General features: G+C 54.6%; 1 protein-coding gene across 3 annotated transcripts in view; it reads left to right on the top strand.

Moving 5' to 3' along the window:
- Window positions 1-13,426, top strand: part of BLK (BLK proto-oncogene, Src family tyrosine kinase) — a 71,244-nt gene that overhangs the window by 53,258 nt on the left and 4,560 nt on the right. For 2 of the 3 annotated variants that reach the window (XM_032162466.2, XM_032162465.2), the window contains exons 5-11: window positions 1,201-1,294; window positions 2,195-2,293; window positions 3,322-3,425; window positions 8,021-8,167; window positions 8,611-8,763; window positions 9,903-10,082; window positions 11,237-11,313. In XM_032162466.2, coding sequence (XP_032018357.1) covers window positions 1,201-1,294; window positions 2,195-2,293; window positions 3,322-3,425; window positions 8,021-8,167; window positions 8,611-8,763; window positions 9,903-10,082; window positions 11,237-11,313 — 854 coding nt within the window. Of the gene's footprint in view, window positions 1-251; window positions 330-1,200; window positions 1,295-2,194; window positions 2,294-3,321; window positions 3,426-8,020; window positions 8,168-8,610; window positions 8,764-9,902; window positions 10,083-11,236; window positions 11,314-13,426 lie in introns of those variants that run through there. The other variant, XM_058443224.1, reaches the window with a different exon arrangement.

Here is a 13,426-nt window from a genome sequence, read left to right as displayed (position 1 = left end):
AGCCTCCCAAAGTGCTGGGATTACAGGCATGAGCCACTGTGCCTGGCCCCCAGACTCCACTTCTGCTGTGGTGGGCTCGCCTGCTGGGTACTGTAGGGAATGAGCTGGGCCTTTCTGGGCCAGAGGCTCCACCCTTGGGGACTCCCAAGAGGGTGGTCTCATTCAGAGTGACTTCCCGTGGCCTTCTCATCATCCACGTCCAACAGCACGGGGAAGGGCTGCTTCGGCCAGCCCAGGCCCCACCCATTAACCTGCTTGCACCATGTGCACTGGGCATTTCGCACACAGACCCCGGCTCTGTCCCAGGAATGGCGAAGGGGTGACAACAGGTAGATGCGACCCCTTCCCTGGAAAAGTTCAGAATCTGTCACACTTGTGAGCAGAACTTGAATCTTAAAACTTCAGGGAACCACTGTCACCTATTCTCACCCCCTCTTTCCTGCTGAGAAGAAGTGACCAGCCCAAGGTCACAACACTCAGCTCAGTGACAGAGCGGAGCCCCCTCACCCAGGGAAGCTAAGCACTCTCCAGGTGACCTTCACCAGGTGGGTCCTGTGGCTTCCAGAGCTGTGCAGACAGCCCTTGTCACAGCAGTGCTCACTTGAAGACGGTGCTCCAAGCTCCCAAGCCCTCTTCCTGCCTTCCATCCAGGGCCCACCAAGTCGGGGCCCTGGCAGGGTCACTGGCAGCCACAGACAGTGTGGCCGGGGCTCTGGGCACAGACAGTGCAGAGGCCAGGGCTCCAGCTGCCATGTGGCAAGACCACCCCTACTGGGGATACAGGCAGGCGGGGCAGGGGAGGAAAAGGGCAAGAGGAGGCTTACAGGCCTCCGCGGCCAGCTGTAGAATAAGAAGATGAGGGCTCCCAGCACTAGGTCCGAATGTGGGCCTGAGGCCACTAGCAGCCCAGCAGTGGCTGCCTCCCTGTGGCTGACCTCTGGCCATCAGCTTCCTCACGCATGCCTGTCCAGGTCATAGGGCTTCTTAGTGGGTCCAGAAAGGAGGACAGGAAGGGCTCTGCGGGGCAGCTCATCCCTGGTGGGGTCACAGGGCCGGGGATGGGGGCCTGTGCTGGGTGAGAACATCATTTCCAGCGTGGGCAAGCAGAAGCCTGTCCTCCTTGGTAGCCAGGCTCACCCCAGCCCCACCTTCCTGCTCGTGGGCCTGAATAGTGGTCATCTCTCCCTTCGTTCATTTCAGATGAGCATTTCGTGGTGGCTCTGTATGACTACGCCGCCATGAATGACCGGGACCTGCAGATGCTGAAGGGGGAGAAGCTACAGGTCCTGAAGGGGTGAGGTTCCAGGACGCCATCCCCTGTCCCTGCAGGACCCCCCTCCCCCACATCTCTCCATTCTCCCCCCACCACATCCTCCATGGCTGACCCCCGAAATCTTCTCCATTGCCCCGCCTCCAGCCCTGGCCTCTAGCATTTTCTTGAACTTGGCCCTTTTGTCTTCGTCTCCAAAGTCTTTCTGGTGAAGTGGTTTCCATTCACAACCTCCTGCTCAGCCTTCAAAGCCCACATTCCATGTCACCACCTCCACGCAGCCCTCCTGACTCTTTAGGGCATGTGAACCTTGTCCTTTATGCAGGCTGGTCTGACTGTTCCATGACAGCTTTGCATTTAAGCCAGTTATGTCCATATTTGTCTCCTTCTCAAGACAGGAGCCCACACTGATTACACACACCAGTCCCGCTTTAGCTCATTTCCCATATCCTTCTCAGAAACTCCTTCTAGGTCAGCTCTCTCTCAGTGGCCAGGCTTGTCCTGTGGAGCTCTGAGGGTCTGATTTGGTGCTTGAAGTTCTGCAATGGCCTTGAGCCGAGCTCACGAAAGTCCTGACTGCTGATTCTATACAGGCCACCCCAACCGTGTTTTTCTCAAGCCTGTCCCCAGTCACTCACCAAGCTCCGAACACGTCCCATTCATCAAGAGGAAGGCTGCTGGCTGGATCCTTGTGCCCTCTTGGCTGGTCAGGCTGTGTAGATAAGCTCTTCCCCCTAGAACTTGCCCAGATAGCCACTGTACCACTGAGCAATAAGTACAAGCCCCTTCCTGCCTGCCGTACTGTCTACCTGTGCAGATTCTCTGCCCTCCAGCGAGAGATGACTTTTGAGGAGGCCTGGGAGCTGCCCAGTGATGGGCCTACAGGGGCCATGATCTCATCTCTGTTTCCCCTGCTCCCATTAGAACTGGAGACTGGTGGCTGGCCAAGTCACTCGTCACGGGAAGAGAAGGTTATGTGCCCAGCAACTTTGTGGCCCGAGTGGAGAGCCTGGAAGTAGAAAGGTAGGTGGGCACGGGAACCCGCCTCGAGCCAAGATGCAGTCACTGTTTCTGGTCCCTGGGCTGCTAGGCAGGGCAGGGCCAGAATGGGACTGACCAGGGAGCCTGCAGGCACTGGCAAAGAGGGGACAGGAAATGAGCTCTGCTGGGAAAGGCCTCTCTGCTGGCTCCAGACGACATTCAGACCGCTGTGTGACACTGAGCAAGCCGCTCTTCCCAGCTAAACAAGAGCGGTTCTTCTGGCTTCCCTGGATGCAACCGTCCCCAGTGTCTGATGGCCTCGAAGGCTACCGGGGAGGCACTATGACCGGCAACCCCTCCCCTATAGCCTCCATGGGCAGGACTCAGGGCTCAGCCCTCGGGGGCTCCCAGGATGGTGGCCTTGTTCAGAACTGACTAACGTGAAAGTAAGATCCCCCAGCCCCCTCATCCCCCGTGTCCCCATGGCACTGGGAATGTTGGACGCGGCCAGCCAGAGCCCCCACAAATCTGCTCACAGGGACTAGCTCTGCCTGAGTTCAGAGGCCCAGCAACGAGTCTTCTCTGGGCACTGTGGGCCCCACTTCTTTTCCTGGGACAGTGTGAGGAACCGTGGGGCTCTCCTACACAGAACAACCCCATACTGAAGGGGACATGCTGGGGTCCCTGCTCAGAGAGTCTCGGCAGTTTGCCTAATTCAGATCTTAGACCGCAAGGATGAGGCCCGTGCCCATGCTATGCAGCTGTGTTTTGGGGAGAGTGATCAGGTGCATTTTTCCAAAGCAAAATTAACAAAGGTCAACCAACTAGTGTTCTTGTTTCTTTCTAGGAAAACAGTGAGTCCAGGGCTGACAGGAAGCGGAACTGAAAGGGCAGCGGGGCAGAGGGCGCTGACTCCACCACGGTGCGAGGAGCAGCAGCTCAGGGCCGACTGGGAGCAGAAATGCTAGATTTTTATTTCTTAGGGACAGGCAGTGCAGGAGGGAGGCTCAGTGGGAATACTCTGAGGAGCAGGGTCACTCTGAGGTTCACCTGTTCCTGCTGTTTTCCAGGTGGTTCTTTAGATCACTGGGCCGAAAGGAGGCTGAGAGGCAGCTTCTTGCTCCAATCAACAAGGCTGGCTCCTTTCTTATCAGAGAGAGTGAAACCAACAAAGGTAGACTTGGTGGCCTGGCCTGCCTTCCTTGCCCTGCGCGTCCTGGGAAGGCCCCTCCAGAGGCCTGGCCCTGGAGTGAGAGGGGAAGGGGTGACTGCTAGGAGAACCAGCAGCTTCTGGGCCTGTGTCCCTCCCAATTCAGGCCCTGCCCGGGAGTTGACATCAGGGCTGTCCACACAAACAGTCCTCCCTGTCCAGGCTGCAAACCACCAGGGCATGGGAAGCCGGGTGGACGGGGGTGGCCCCACACCAGACTGGCCCTCCTGCCCAGTCAGCAGGAGCACCGAGGCCAGTGGGGGCCGGGGAAGGGGGAACTCTGAGCCCTCAACCACCAGCCTCTTTGGAATCAAGGATTAGAGGGAGCTCAAAGAATCCTTCAAGATCATCTCAGCCAGAGGCTGCAGGTAGCATACGTTAGGAAGTGGCCTGTGCCGTGATGTAAGAGTCGGGGGTGGTGAATCTGGGGAGCCCACGCCAGTCTAGACACTCATGAGTTCAAATCAACTGACTGAGCAAAACAGCTGCTATCACGCTCAGGGGTTTTCTCTCTTTCTCTGTCATTTGGCTTTCTTTCCTTCTTAATGTTATTTGGTGTAAAATATAAAACACATATAAAGCTTGCATGAAGTATGACTGCGTAATTCTAAATTATATAGGGTAATAGTAAACAAATCCCTGTGCAATCACAGCCAAGAGAAAGAGCATCCCAGACCACCAGGAACCCCTCACTCCCCCACTTGGACTCTTTCCTGATTCAACCGCCACCTCCAAGAGCTACCCGCTGTACTGACTTGGATGGAAATCCTTCCTTGCTTTTCTCTATGGTTTTGCCACCATGTCTTGTCTGTTTTTTTCAGCTTTATGCAGATAGAATCACTGTTTTTGTTTCTGTGTGTCTTGCTCCTGTCACTCAGCAGTGTTTGTGGGATTGTGTGTTAGTCTCCTGGGCTGCCGTAACAAAGTGGCACAGACTGGGTGGCTTCCACCACAGAAGCTTATTATCTCACAGCTCTGGAGGTTGGAAGTCCAAGACCAAAGTGTGAGCAGCGTTCGCTCCTCCCGAGAGCCCTCTCCTTGGCTTGCCGACGGCTGTCTTCTCTGTGTCCTCACCTGGCCGTCCTCCATGCGTGTCTGTGTCCTAATCTCTTCCTATGAGGACACCTGTCAATTTGGATTAGGGCCCACCCATATGACCTCATTTTAACTTAATCACCCCTTTAAAGGCTCTGTCTCCACACATAGCCACATTCTCAGGACTGAGGGTTAGGACTTCAACATAGGAATTGGGAGCACACACGATTCAGCCCCTAATAGATTCATTCATGTGGTTGAGGATGGTAAGCCTGTTCATGTTCATTGCTATACAGAATCCCGGGTGTGACTGTTCCAGAGTCAAGTTAGCCATTCTCATGTTGTGGGCATTGAGTTGTTTCCAGTTTGGGGCCGTTAATGCATGTGTTGCACCAAACCCTATTATGGTCCCTGGTGCTCACTGGCCACTAGCTTTTCATCTGTAAGATACTAATCCGTTTGACAGATGAGGAAAGGGAGCCCCTGAAACAGGAAGTGACTTGCCGGAGGCCAACAGTAAGCATCAGAGCCCAAAGCACCAGTGACCATGTCATCTAAGAGGCTGAGAGGCTTCCCAAGCTCTACAATGTGGCAAGCTAGGGTGACCCAGGGACTTCCCATGCAGTATGAAGAATGCTTTGCCCATCAGGAAGCTGTCCACAGGGACCAGCTACAGCCTCATGGCCAATTTTAACTGGAGAGGAGGTGGTGACAGTGACATCAGAGGAGGAAAGGGAGAGAGAGTGGCTGCAATATGAGTCTGGTTCCCTGTGGTTGGGGCGATGAGAATGGACAGAGGTGTCACCTGCTGGGAGCACCCTTGGGCTGTCCCTTGGTTCCATCTGTGGCTCAAGAACAGCAGCCAGAGAGTGGAAACCCAGAGTCTGAAAAGCTGTCATAGTACCCTGTGACTCTCTGGGGACATCATGAGGCCTTGGTGCCCCACAAAGGGGCAGGACCAGGTTGGGGAGCAGGAGGGGTGCATTGGAAAGCTGGGGTGCTCTGTGCAGGATTTCTTGGAATATGCCAATGAATGCATATACATACATATACATACACATAGATAGATACATTTTATATTTATATTCATATTGGATATTGTCACTATTCCATTTTTGTGGCAGAGCACCTCTGTACAAGAAACAATTTGGGAATCACTGGAGATGACATAAGTGTTTTATTGTTGTTCCAGGACATTTCAAACATACACAGAAGTAGAGAAAATAGTTTAGTGGAACCCCTGGTACCCGACAGCCAGCTTCAACAATTATCAAGTGAGCCAGTCTTGTTTGATCTGTATCCCCCGCTCCACCCCTATTCTTTCGAAGCAAATCCCAAACATCATGTCATGTCACCCTGGAAATGATATTTCAACCATTGCCTATTGCTAAGGTGAAAGACCCCCCGCCCCCCACGCAGTCTGGTGTGGAGGAAGAAGGGGTTCTCTATGAGTCTGGCATCTTTCCCTGTCCATGTCCACCCCAGGAAGCCAGTCGAAGCTGGGAACTGGCCAGATGGGACCAGGGCTGCAGGACTGTTCAACCGTCATCACCCTACCACACGCACATACACATGCGCACACATGCACACACATGCACATACATACGCATAAATGCACACATATACACACATGTGCATACACAGGCATGTGTGCACATATACACATGCACACACATACACATGTCCACACATGCACATATGCACACACACACGCACACATGCACACGAGACATACGCACACATGTATACCTGTGCACATATGCACAGATGCAATGCACACATGTGCAACACATGTACACACCTTACACATACATATGCACACACACACAACTCCAAAGCAAGACCCCTCTGCTTCTGGGAGCCACAGCAGTGAATGCAAGACAGAGATGGAAGCAAGGGAGTGAGTTCTACCCCTCGTGGCCTCCGGGGTGTCCCTGAGCCTCTCAAGCCTCAGTTTATTGGTGTCTATGTTAGGACAGACTAGTTTCACAGCCCAAAGGCAGGCGATCCTTCAGTGCTGAGAAATCTTCATCTCAGAGCCAGGCCCTGCCTGCCCAGGGCAGTCCAGACATACCACAGAGGCAGGGGATCCAGGTTTTGTGAAACTGAAGCTGATAGGATCTGAGGTCGTCTTTACGAAGGACACCGAACTGTCAGAAGCCATCAGGGACAGGGCCTTACAGCAGCCAGGCAAGTGAGGGGCCTAAATCACCAGCTTGGGCAGCGTCACTGCATGGAGAGCGGGCTCCTGGGCTCATCGCCCGAGGCACCTGACACAAGTGCAGCCTACAAAATGGAGAGAAAAGCCCTTGATGAATGAACTCTCTAAGGCCAGGCTCGGGTTGCTTAGAGACTAGGGGCACAGCTGCACCCGGGCAGGGTCGGGGAGACAGTTTGCAGTGTCTGGGCTGAGGCTGGGGTGGAGGTGTGGAAGGGCTGCGGCAACAGCAAGGCGTACTTCTCTGGGCGTCCTTTTGCAAGCAGGTGATGAGAGAGGCACATTGGCTGAGGGAAACTGGAGGGTAGAAGGGGGTTGAGGCAGGGGAATTGATAGGAGAGGAAAGAGCCTTAAGTCAATCAGAACCGCGGAAAACCAAGCGTCCACACCGAGAACGAGGGGTCCGTGCCTGACCCCTGGCGGGTAGGCGTGGTACTGCTTGTGGTAGGCGCGGACTCATTTGAGTCCGCTCTCTTGATAATTGTTGAAGCTAGCTCACTTGATCACTTGATAATTGTTGGAGCTGGCTGTTGGGGAACAGGGAGCCCCCCAAGCCTGCCGCGAACTCTTCTGGGCCCCAGCGTCCCCATCTGCCAAATAATGGGTAAGGGGCAGGGTGAGGTCATGCTACCCAGGTTGCTGGACAGACGCATTTTATAAAAACATCAAGTTCATGGAAAAGCGTTTCTTACCTGGAAACTCTTACCTTCTAAATTGTCCTTAACCCTTGACATCTGCTACCACTTGCCTGCGGGAAAACATTAACCGGGAAGACAAAATAACAGGTGTATGTAACAGGCAGCAAATGACTGAACAGAGCCCCTGGGAATAGCTTATTACGCTGTCCGCCATGGACATGGGTACTTTGCAGCTGTGATTGGCTATCTGCTTGTAGGAGTAAGAGATACCCTCTTTAGCCAGAAAATAAAGCCCCTAGTCCCTCCAACGAGACTAGAGTTCTCAATAGTCCATGGCAAAGCGTCCCCGAGTGACCAGGTGCCCAAGGGGGGACCTACATGATTGCTGAGAAACTGTCCTGCCTGCCGCAGGGCTCTGTGATTCCCTGGCTGAGTTTTGGGGGACAGTGGGGGGATGTCAAGGTCAGAGTCAGATGGAACTCACAGGGGAGGCTTCTGAAAGGGTGGAGGTTGAGAGGCAGGGAAAGGGAACTTGTGGAGGGAGTGGTGACAGTGAAGAACAGAATTGGGGAACTTTTTTCAAAGCTTTAAAATGAGACCCAAATCCCAGTCCCGTTTTTTGTCTTTGTGCCTTACTTCTCGTGCATGTGTCTCCATGAACCCTCCAGGTGCCTTCTCCCTGTCTGTGAAGGACGTCACCACCCAGGGGGAGCTGATCAAGCACTATAAGATCCGCTCCCTGGACGAAGGGGGCTACTACATCTCCCCCCGGATCACCTTCCCCTCGCTCCAGGCCCTGGTGCAGCACTATTCTAGTAAGAGGGGGTGTGCAATGGGGGCAGGGACTTGTCCCAAGAGCCCCTGGATCTCTCGCTAAGATTCCCAATTGTCTGAGCCATTGGTGCCACCTTGAGGGATGGAAAGATTATCCCAAAGTTAGACCTAAGGAGGTAGGAACTCTGAGCACCGGGAATTGGTGGCCCTAATTCCCTCTCCTGGCTCAGCAGGGAACCCCTTAGAGAGTAGCAAGCATTTTCAGTCTTAGAGTGAGCGGGTCGATTTTAGAGATAGCATGCCCTGCTTCACGCAAACGAAGAGAAAGAGTTGAGTGTGTGTGCATGTGCAGGCGTGTGCACACACCCATGCAGGGGAGTGGGGTGGCTGGGGAGTGAGGGGCCAGCTAGGAATGATACCGCTCCCAAGGTAGAGCCTGGCTGCTCTGGTAACCCCCAGCCCTGTCTTTTCTTCCCTAATGCAGAGAAGGGGGATGGTCTCTGCCAGAGGCTGACCCTGCCCTGTGTGAGCCTGGCCCCGCAGAACCCCTGGGCCCAAGATGAATGGGAAATCCCTCGGCAGTCTCTCAAGCTGGTCAGGAAACTTGGGTCTGGACAATTCGGCGAAGTCTGGATGGGTGAGTGTGCACACGTGGGAGCCTTTCTCCCCCCATTCCACCCGCACCGCATCCTCAGTCCACGTTGAGTATTTTCATAGCATGTCATCCCTCCCCCAGAAGTCTTGAGAGGGAGCGAGGACAGAGGCAGGGATACCCATTTTACAGAGGAGGCAGTGGAGGTACAGAGCTGCGTTGTAACAGCTGGGGCCGCTTATGATGGTGGCAGAGCAGGAACAGAATCCAGCTCACCCAGCCCCCAAGTTTCTCCCTCCTGCGTTCTCTGCCTGAAGCTGGCTTTGACATTGAGCTGCAGTGCTGAGTTAGCTCCCCTTAACCTTTCATCACCCAGATGGAAACAGGAGGTTAAACGTGATAAGCCATGACGTTCCAGAGCCTGAGGGCACACCGAGGGCAGCTGCGGGACTTTGGCCAAGTCACTGAAGCTCCAGGCCTGGTGTCCTCCCATTTCCATTGCTGCTGACACCTGCCCCTTTTCCCCCCACCCACCAGGATATAAAACTCGTGTTCCGTTTTATTCCTGGACTGGTCCATGAGTCCTCCCTTACCTGGGGCTGATGCCCAAGGTGCCTTTGGCAGGAGCTGCACCCAGGTCCCTGCCAAGGCCAATGTCCTCTAGAAAGGCAAGTAGAGTTGTCTTTTGCCCTTCAGGGGACTTCATGGGTGCAGGGAGAGTGTGGAGATACAGGTAGTTCAAGGAGTGGGACAGGACCGCCATGGGGCTTCAGAAGGAGGGAAGGAGACCCCCATGCCTTGTCCTCCTGCCCAGTGTACCCCAGGCTGTGTGCTTATTTCCACCAAGGAGCCATTGTGTGATGGAAGAGACTCATTATGTAGGGGAGGGGTGGGGGAAGGAGGCAGGTTCCGTGCAGGACAGAAGGACACAGGCCCTGGGTGTGGGGCAAATAGGTGAAATGCCCCCCAGGCAGGGTACATTCCTCCACTGCCTGAGGCCCCATACAGAAGGGACCTGGGACACAAGGTAGGCCCCACACAACCATGGGCTCTGGAACTGCATGTTCCAGCTCTGGCACTTGGAATGGGGTGGCACCTGGGCACTTACCCCGATTTTGGTCAAGGGATCACCTCTGAGCAAGCTCTCTGTCTTCTGAGCGGCTTCTTCACTGCCCCGGCCTCAGGTTACTACAAAAACAACATGAAGGTGGCCATTAAGACTCTGAAGGAGGGAACCATGTCTCCAGAAGCCTTCCTGGGCGAGGCCAACGTGATGAAGGCTCTGCAGCACGAGCGGCTGGTCCGACTCTACGCAGTGGTCACCAAGGAGCCCATCTACATTGTCACCGAGTACATGGCCAGAGGTGGTGCCCCCCGCAGAGCTGCACCCTCAGAGCGAGTCGGGAGGGCCGGGCTTAGCAGGAGGAGGAGGGTCCGCTGCGGTGGGTTCACCAGGCCAGGGGGTCCTGCAGATCTAGGGCATGGTGTGGTGTGGGGGTGGGGAAGGACGGAGGGAGGGGGAGGGAGGGGAAGGGAGGGAGGGAGGGGAAGGGAGGGAGGGAGGGTGAGAAACAGGAGGGTGAAGTGGTTCTGACAGAGCCATGTTCTCAGCCCAGGAGCAGTTCAGACAGCATTTCTGGAGTGCGTCTTCTGTGCCTAGCACTCTTTGATACCTGCTGGGAGGGACAGAGCATTGCAAAGTCAAACAAGCACCAGGCCAGGCGTGCAGAGACAGTACGAGATCTAGGTCTCCTGCTTCCTGGTCATGCAACCATTTACAGCTGTGTGAATATTTTACAAGGATGGCCAGAGAGGTTGGGCTTGATGGCCTCTGAGGTCCATGGCATGGCCAAGTTCTCATGGCACTTTCTCTCCCCTCCTATGACCCTGACCACACACTGCTCCTACAGGACCCTAACATGCCCATGTTGATACAGCTCCCTAACAACGGTCACCAAGGGGGCCCCGGTCAGAGGCTGTGCTGGGGGTGCCTCTAGCCTGCCCCTAGGGCAAGCATCCATCCCTCCCAGCTTTCTGATTCCAGGGGGAGCTGCATTTGTCCCCAGCAGCAAACCTGGGGGACAGTTCTCTCCATTCTGGTGCTTTCTTGCTGATGCCTGGTCCTCAGAGGCAGAGGGTGTCTGCCAGCAGGGATCAAGGGAGTGAGGCCGACACGGGGGGAAAGACAAGAAGGGGCATGAAACTTCGGGTCAGAACTGGGGTCCCACTCCCAGCTCCCGGCTGGGTGACTTCAGACAGGTCCCTGCACCTGGCTGAAACCTAACTTCTGGGCAACTGCTGGTATATTGGCTGCCTCCCGGGGTGCTGAGACTGGCATTTTGTAAAGTGGAAGGCACTCGGCAGCAGTAGGTAGATCCTTACTGAAACACCGAGAGATCTGAGGGCACAAACTCCCACTTCCCACCCCCAGTGGGGAGCCACTCACACCAGAGAGAGGCTGGCACCACCAGGGGTGGGTCACTTTGCAGAAGGGCACTTGCAACTTCTCTTTTCTTAGGATGCCTGCTGGATTTCCTGAAGACAGATGAAGGGAGCAGATTGTCACTCCCAAGGCTGATTGACATGTCGGCGCAGGTTGGTGAAGTACCAGGTGCAGAGGAGGGGCGGCATGTGCCACCTGCTGTCCACAATGGCCGCCCGTGCTTTACCACCCCATCCTCTCCTCAGCCAGCAGGAGAAGTCGGGGTACGGAAGGCCACCTTCCTCTAGGCAGATATCCCCAAGGTCACCCACTGCAGTTGGACTTGCAAACCCTGGCCACTGTGCCTCCTGCCCCATGCAGCTGCCAGGGAGCCCAGGGAATGGAGCCTTAGACCCAGGCAGCTGTGTTGGAATGAGGCTATTCTGTTCTGAAGGAAGAGAGGGCGAATGGATGTCATGGGAAACACACAGAGTTAGCGAGAGTTCTGTTGAACCCGGCAGGCAAGTGTGTTCTGTTGTGACCTCATCTCCTCCTTAGATGATGCCCACAGACACCTCCTGTAGGACATCCCATCCCAGGGGCCCTCAGCCTTTGCACAGCCCTGGCGTCGACCTCAGGCTGATGGGCAGGCCTGAGCTACACACAGGTGACAGGGACATGACTTCTCTGAGCCCTGGAGGACAGCCCCAGCTTCTGCCACCAGGGAATTGCGAGTGCTGGACCTCCTCGGCTACCCTGGACTGGTCCTCAGTGTCCCTCATGTTCACATGCAGAACCTTCTGGACTCCGTGAGGTGAAGAGCAGAGTGGAGAGGAGGGTTTTAGCTGAGAGCTCTAGCTGGCAGGAAGCACATCTGGTGGCCCTGTTAAAAATGGAACTCTCAGCAGAAAAGTTTTGGTCTGTGGTCAGCCTGTGAGGCACACCCGTGCATGTACACACACACACACAGCTGCCACTGAAAGGAAACCCTCCCACCCACCGCCCACATCAGCCCTCCCCCCTCGCCCAGCCTTACCCAGTAGTGCCGCTGCAGGAACTGATGCCACAACGCCTTTTTCCGCTGAGGTGGGCAGAGAGCCATCTGGGCAGGCTGGTTTTGGAAAATGAGTGCTGGTAACTGGCTTCAAACCCTAGGGCAGTGATAAGCCTGCCCACTGCTGCTGCTTCCTTTCCCCTTCCTTCTCTCACCCTCTGCTGTCTCCTATTCAATCCCCACTACACCCCCTTGGGAAATCTTGTGTGACCCGGGGCAAAGGATGTGAAAAGCCATCTGAGTTTAATACCTGGATGTAGCCACAGAGTTGGGGGTGAGGAGCCAGAAAATCAGAACCTCCCAGAAGGGCAGCCTCTAACCACATGCTGACCATGCCAACAGCTCTCCAGACACACATGTACACACACACACACACTCTCACACACACATAAACTCACACAGACTCACACACAAACACACAGACTCACACACACACACAAATATACACACAAACACATAGGCTCACACAGACACACAAACTCACACACAGACACACAGACTCACACACAGACACAGACCGACACAAACACACACACAGACTCACAAATACAGACTCAGACTCACAAACTCACACAAACACACAAACTCACAAACACACAAACACACAGACATACAAACTCACACACAAACACGCAAACTCACACACACTGAGCAGACACACACCCGGCCCTTCTGGGCTCTTCTTACTCCAAAGGAAGCAATGCAAAGTCCCACCAGAACTTTCCTCCAAGGCCAGATCTGGCCAACCCCACAAGAACCCTGCAATCACAATCCCTTGGGCCCCACTTTGCAGCCAGATGCCACTGGTTCCCATGCCCCATGCCTTGCCACCACTCTGCCTCCTCTGCCCAGGAAGCCTTGAACTCTTCCCACCTGGCAGAATCCTTATCATCATCCATGGCTCAAGTGTAATGTCATTTCTATGACGGTTTCCCTGGACAAGAAACTACTAGAGAGCCCTTAGCTCGGGTGTTCCCGGAAGCACTGTTCCTGCTAAGCAGATCTGGGCAGCTTCTTCTTGAAAGCAGATCTGGGCCCTACTCAACATTTTTTTATATATATTTCTGGTACTGCTCAACAAATATTAGTTATCAGAACGAGTACTGTTAGATGCTGCCCAGATATATTTAGTACTCAGTTTTATATTCCCCACAGTCCCATACTAGTAAATGTGTATTGATTGAATGGTGTAGCAAGGGGATGGATGGATGGATGGATGGATGGATGGATGG

Source organism: Hylobates moloch, unplaced genomic scaffold (genome assembly GCF_009828535.3).
Source record: "Hylobates moloch isolate HMO894 unplaced genomic scaffold, HMol_V3 SCAFFOLD_8, whole genome shotgun sequence".
In the NCBI taxonomy this organism is placed as follows: domain Eukaryota; kingdom Metazoa; phylum Chordata; class Mammalia; order Primates; family Hylobatidae; genus Hylobates; species Hylobates moloch.
Note: the sequence above shows the minus strand (reverse complement) of the source record. Positions and strands in the feature narration are given on the sequence as shown.